This window comes from Populus euphratica, unplaced genomic scaffold (assembly GCF_000495115.2).
Source record: "Populus euphratica unplaced genomic scaffold, PopEup_1.0 scaffold173.1, whole genome shotgun sequence".
NCBI classification, from domain to species: Eukaryota; Viridiplantae; Streptophyta; class Magnoliopsida; order Malpighiales; family Salicaceae; genus Populus; species Populus euphratica.
This window is the reverse complement of record NW_011499951.1, coordinates 206,673-213,170: the sequence shown is the minus strand read 5'-3', so window position 1 is coordinate 213,170 and position 6,498 is coordinate 206,673. Positions and strand designations below refer to the sequence as shown.

General features: G+C 29.6%; 1 protein-coding gene and 1 pseudogene across 2 annotated transcripts in view; both read right to left on the bottom strand.

The window, feature by feature from the left end:
* Positions 1-1,213: 1,213 nt before the first annotated feature.
* LOC105137955 (uncharacterized) lies at positions 1,214-3,811 on the bottom strand (annotated as a pseudogene).
* Positions 3,812-6,272: 2,461 nt separating this feature from the next.
* LOC105137953 (arginine--tRNA ligase, cytoplasmic-like) overlaps positions 6,273-6,498 on the bottom strand; it is a 5,796-nt gene continuing 5,570 nt past the window's right edge. For both annotated transcript variants that reach the window (XM_011043908.1, XM_011043909.1), the window contains exon 18: positions 6,273-6,498. This exon is cut by the window's right edge and continues 41 nt beyond it. In XM_011043908.1, coding sequence (XP_011042210.1) covers positions 6,402-6,498 — 97 coding nt within the window. In that variant the 3' untranslated portion in view covers positions 6,273-6,401.

Here is a 6,498-nt window from a genome sequence, read left to right as displayed (position 1 = left end):
ATATGATGTGATATAGTCAAATGTGTGGTGAAATGGGATCGTATGTTTTTATTTTGTTGCAAAACTTTAACTAATGTAATGGAGGCTTCGATAAAGTTTTATTTTAGTCTCTGTGATTAAACAAGATTATTTTATTTTCATTTACACCTGTTCCTTACTTGAAGTTGTTTTGGTCCCTGTATTTTAGAAAAATTACATTTAGTTTGCAATCACAAAAGTTGTCTCTGTAGAGGGGAAATAATCAATTAGGTGGCCTGGTTATTTAACTGCCTTTCTTGTTCTATTGTCCGCTGGTTCAAGTTATCACGCACGTGTTCTCAATTGCAAGTTGCCCCAAACGAATAAAGCAACTTTTGAGTGCTCGCAAGACAAAAAGTATATGCAGGCTGATTAAGATTTTTATAAAAAAATAAAAAAAATCTTAACTTTTAGCCTGCCAAGGAATTTGGGCATAGAAGTTACCCATAGTCTGGTCTGATAAACATGCGATCAAAAAACTTGTATTTGTCAATCAGTCATGCCTAAATCATCAACATAAATCTGCGAAATATACTAGATTCAAAAAATTGGAGCTTGATAAAATATTTGAATCTAAAGTATTTGGATTCTACTATTACTAAATTTGAAGGTTATGTATTCAAATAAAAGTATTGAGTATATAATAAACCGTTATATATCTTTTTTTAAAATAATTATTTATATTAATATAATAATTGTTTTATACTCATATAACAAGTATAAGATATTTTAAAAAACTTATCATATCTACTGTTTTATATATATAAAATATTTGTTTTTTATTAATATTATCAAAAATAAAAAAAAAACTATATAATCCTTCTCTTCTCTAAAAACAACAAGATTTAGAGGGTAAACCATCTAGTTAACCATTTAAAAACTTTATATTTTATAAAATAAACTATTATAGATTTCAAAATATTAATTTATTTAAAACTCAAAAATAAATATTTTTGTTCCTTAAATTTAAAACTTTTTTTAGTCATTTATAATCTTAAAATATTTATTGACTTTCTCATATATACTAATTTTATTATTAAAGATCTTGAAGTATCCTTGAATAAAACTATCTTTGTGGGTACTCAATTTCCTACCATAAGAAAATTTATATGCATATTGATTAATCATTATCTCATTCACTATATAATTAAGATATTTATATATGTTGGATTTTGAAACATGGACAACGTAACAGTTTAAGCTTCAGTTCTAACCTGTATGGCGAATGGCATTGCAATTCATCAAAATCTCGAAACTGTTATACAACCAAGACAAAAGGAAGGGAAAAGCGGAGCAAAGGGTGAATGTCGCAAATACAAAATGTAAACATCAGAAGTTACAGCAGCACTGACCCAAGCTCTGGCCAGATTTTGTCAATAGCTTCATGAGTTAAGCTTTGGCCAGATTTTGCCACTAGCAAATACGTATACACCAGACATTACACAGCAATTTATAAGTTAAATCCGAGGCCCCCATTGGAGGAGAGAGGGTGGAGGATAGTGAAACAGCCAGCAGTAAAACCGGAAGTGCTATTCAGCATTGGACCTCATATGAGCCTCAAATGCGATCAATGATATGGTTATTAACCAAAATCTGTCATGGCAAGCTAGTCACTGATAAGTTGCTCTAAACCACTCAGTGTAGGTGCACAAGATATGGTTGGTGGTTGGGTCTGCAAATACAAATCCAAAAGTATTTAACCTCCAGAGTCATTCCCTTTCATATTCATATTTAAAACCCGACACGCCTTCTCTTCATTAAATTCAGGTTCTGAGATGCTCATTGAAGAACACTCCTCGAGTGGATACTCCCTCTCTTCAACCAAGGATTTCATATATGAGCATGGCCGCTCTTCAGCTTCCATGTTTGATCCAGGCTCCTGTCCTGAACCAAATGGCAATTCAAAGGATGATGAACCGGTAGGTTGTGTTCTCATCTGCACAGAACGCAGGAGGCAGCCCTCCTCAGGTCAGCTGAGTGGCATATATCACTAGGTGATGACGGAAACCGACCCTCAGAATCTGAGCCTCGTTGACGAGGCTGTGAAGAAGTGACACTGCATCCATGTGAAGAGAAAGAGCTGCTATAAGGAGCAGAAGAGAATCCACAAAGTGGTTTTTGGTACCTATATGGAGAAACTGGACTGCCGGGTAGACTTTCAGATTGAGGCGAGCAAGCATTTATAGGGGTCTCGCAAAATCTGGAGTCATCAAAGTCTTCTGACATTGGTGAATATTGCAGGGACATTTCATCCCTGGAATGATAAATGTGAGGAAACAAAGTGAACAAGTATTGAAAACAGAATACAAAAAAATTGATGGTTTTCCTCTCAATCAGCCAGATCAAAAAATGAAGAGTCTTATCAGCCCATGGCACAATTCAAGGTAGAAGCGAATCTTTTGAATAAATTATCTACCAAAAAAAGATCACGAATCAAGCCCTGCTTACCAGTAATGACGGCAGGCCCCGACAATTTAAATATGAAATCAATTATTTTATCTAGCCAATGGTTTGATCTATCAATCACATTTTTTTCAGATTACGAAAACTTCAAACAGCAATTTCTATGACCCCCTTAAAGACTTCTTTGTTCCGAAGTCAATGAAACAATACTTCCCACTTGGAGCTACTGAACCAAAAGAACAGAATTTGGTGACTCAAATCTATTAAAGCGCATGAGAGACATCAACCTCAAGTCCAACTTGAAGGCCAGGATGAAGGGTAATGCCTCTATTGCCATCACAGAGATTGCATGGAGCATACCCCAGCACCTGATCCCCGGGATTTGATTTTGCATAAGCAAATAGTAGATAATATGCAGCCAAATCCCTAGGCAAACTGCAAATTTCATTACCGAAAATTTCCTACCAGTATTTACTTAAAAGGAATCTCTTTACTCTAAGTCACAAAACTGTTATAAACCACGGTCAACTAACATCTCTCAGTATAATGATTTGAGGATAAAAACAGCAGCCTGAGTCCATCAATGATTATTGCCATAATCCACAGATTTGTATAGGATATCTATAAAAGAGCTTCAAATTATGAGGCTATCAAATGACAACTTCCTGTTTCAGGAAATATGAACTTATCAAGTTGTAATTTTAGTACAGTGGTTATGCAATCCATCGACTAATATTTAAGGAAACGGCACAGAAGTTCCAAAACCAAAGTATTAGTACTTAAAAACTTTGTCATTTTAGTATTATGAGTAGTAAAAAAAAATCACCTGGCAAAAAACATGGTGTCAGACCTGGCAGGAGATTCCATAAGATTGTCCTGGAGTGGGTCTCCGACCGTTAATCCATTCAAACTAGATGCCATTATCTGCAACCAAGAAAGTTCACAATTTTTCAGCCCAAAATTAAACCCCAAAGAAACGATGAAGAAAATTAAAAAAGTATAACGAGAAAGATTAAAATAAAGCCCATTCAAGAGCCTCAAGGGAAGGGGAAGGGTGGCCGGTTGTCAGCAAAAGAATTAAATAAAAGAAAACCCATACTGCTAGATATTAGAATTACAGAAAAGAAAGGAACAAACTTCACTGAGGTAACGCTTGTGAGAACGGAGATTGTCAAGGTAGACCTCATCTTCAGGATCTCTACTTCGCTTCCCATTTGGTGTCGATGGTGTTGATGTCGATGTCGATGCTGATGGGACTGTGTTCGAATCCGAACCCATTAATTTCTGATATATTATATATATTGTCTTTTAACTCAAATCTCTAACCTCGTTTAAGATGGAAATGTTTCATTTGTTTATGTTACCGTTGGAGTTGATGTCTAAAGATCAGAAACAAACGAGGAAAGTGAAAAGGTTTGGTCAAGACTCCATGAAAGAAAGACCACGAATAACCTCTTATCGTAAAAGTGTATTCCACAGAAGTTATTTTTTAAAATATTTTAAAAATAAATAAGTTAAAATAAGTTTTTATTTATTTTTAAAATCAACATATTAAAATAATTTTTAAATAAAAAAATATTTAAAAGAAAAAACAGCGTTTTTTTATAAAAAAAAAAAACAAAACAAAATAAAACAAAAGTTAGGTTATGCTGGGTAAAGAGCAACGCAACATGTGAGAATTTTATGATATGGATATATCTATGGAGATCAAATAAGGCCTGGACGTGACTGGATAATTGACATGCATAATACAGCGAGTAAGATTAAGTTTTTTTTAATGTAAAAAAATATTATGACTTTATTAATGTTTTTTTAATATAAAAAATAAACGATGAGGAAATTTATCTTATATAATTTGGTTGTATTGATATATGGTAATAATATAATTTGATTCAAAATAAATATTTAAAATGAGTCATTTTAATAAATATTGAAGTAACAATATATTGAATTAAATCGGGTTAACCTTTTAATTTGCATAGTAAATTATGATAATTTTATAGAAAATTAATTAAAATAAATTATAAAATTTGATTTCTAATAAATCTAATGTTGAAGGATAAAACTAAAAAATATTTAAAAAATTCAAAAAAACGATCCGCGTTAACGCTGGTTAAACCTATTAAAATCATGATCCGATCATAAATTAGGATAACCTAATAAAACACAAATAGAAAAAAAATTATGAAATTTAATTTTTAATAAACTCAATATTTAAAAATATAATTAAAAAAACATAAAAAACAACTCGGGTTAACTTGTTAAGCCTGTAACTCAAGTCATGAGAAGGGGATAACCTCATAAAAAATAAACAAAAATAAATCATAAAGTTTAATTTTCTATTAACCTAATGTTGAAAGATGAAATTAAAAGAAGAGGGAAAGTCAATCAGAAGAGGAAAAAAAAAAGCTCGAGTTAACTTAGTTAACTCGCAGTTTAGATCATAAGTTTGAGATAACCTCATAAAAAATAAAATAAAAAAATTATGTAACTCAATATTTAATAAATTTAATATTAAATGATGAAATTTATATATATTAGAAAACAAAATGCAAAGGAAGTAAAAAAAACAAGTCACAATAGAAAAATAACAAAGCAAAACTTCAAAAAAAAGTAAAAAAATCAAAAGAAAAAATAAAGACATCATCTTAAAAAAAAAACATTTTTATAATTGCTTTCCTGCTAGGTAATCTACATCTTATGACCTAGACCTAATTTAAGTTTGATCTTTTTTGAAATTATTTATTAATTTTTTTAATTTATCATTTGACATTTTGTTATTATGTTTTTAGTTTTATTGCTTGTTACATATTTTTTTTGTTGGGTTAACTTAATTTGATATCCTTGATAACAGATTAGTTGAGTTAACTTGGATTGATTTAGATTTTTTTTCCTTGATATTTCTTTTTATGGAATTGATTTTTTTAATTTTATTATTTGGTATTAATTTATTAATACTTGAAAAAATTTGCGATTCTTTTTACTTTTTTTTATATCACGTTATTTTGAGTGCTTACGAGTCAAGTTAACTTGAGTTATTTGGGTTATTTTTGCTATATCCTTTTAAAAATCTAATTTTTTTAATTTTAATATCATGTTACAAGTAGTAATTTAGTTAAATTAACTTAAATTGACTTAATATTTTTTCCTTTTAAATTCTTTTTTTTTATATTAATTTATTTTTAGATTTATTATTTAACATTAAATTATTTTGAGTGCTTACGAGTCAAGTTAACCTGAGTTATTTAGGTTATTTTTGCTATATCCTTTTAAACATCTAATTTTTTTAATTTTAATATCATGTTACAAGTAGTAATTTAGTCAAATTAACTTAAATTGACTTAATATTTTTTCCTTTTAAATTTTTTTTTTTTATATTAATTTATTTTTAGATTTATTATTTAACATTAAATTATTAACTCTTGAACATGTAATGAAAAGTTTCACTTTTATACTATTCTTTCTACTAGATTATATTAAAAACAAGTTATTACTATATTAAAAAAAATTATTAATGTTAGGCTATATTAAAAACAGGTTATTAAATTTATTAAAATTTTCTTAAAATTCTGTCATTTTCATTGTCTTTTTATCAAACTTCTTACTAGCTACATTTGAAATTCTAATTTTTTAAGATAGTTAAGTTACTGTTTTCTTCTAACATTATATTTTTTATCTTAATTTTTTGACATTAAATGCTTTGCAGTTTTTTTTCACTCTTTTTTTTTTTGCAAGTTTTTTGATTTCATATCATGAATCGCATGTTATTAAAGTTAACCCAAGTTTGTTTGAATGTCCTTTTTTGAGGTTAGGAAAAATCAGCTCGCAGCATAGCACGGATGAACTATCCAAGTATAAATCGAAAACCTAATGCTTCATCAATTGCACATTGAATTCGTCCAACAAAATCTGCCAATAGGGTCTAATACAATTCTGAACGTGCTGTAAGTATTAGAACTCTTCATCATGGGCATGTGATGTTATATCTTGTAAACAGGTTTAATACCAAGAAGGGAAAAACATTTCCTCATCACCACAGCCGTTGCTTCACATAACAAGAGTCTACTGGTTTCTTCT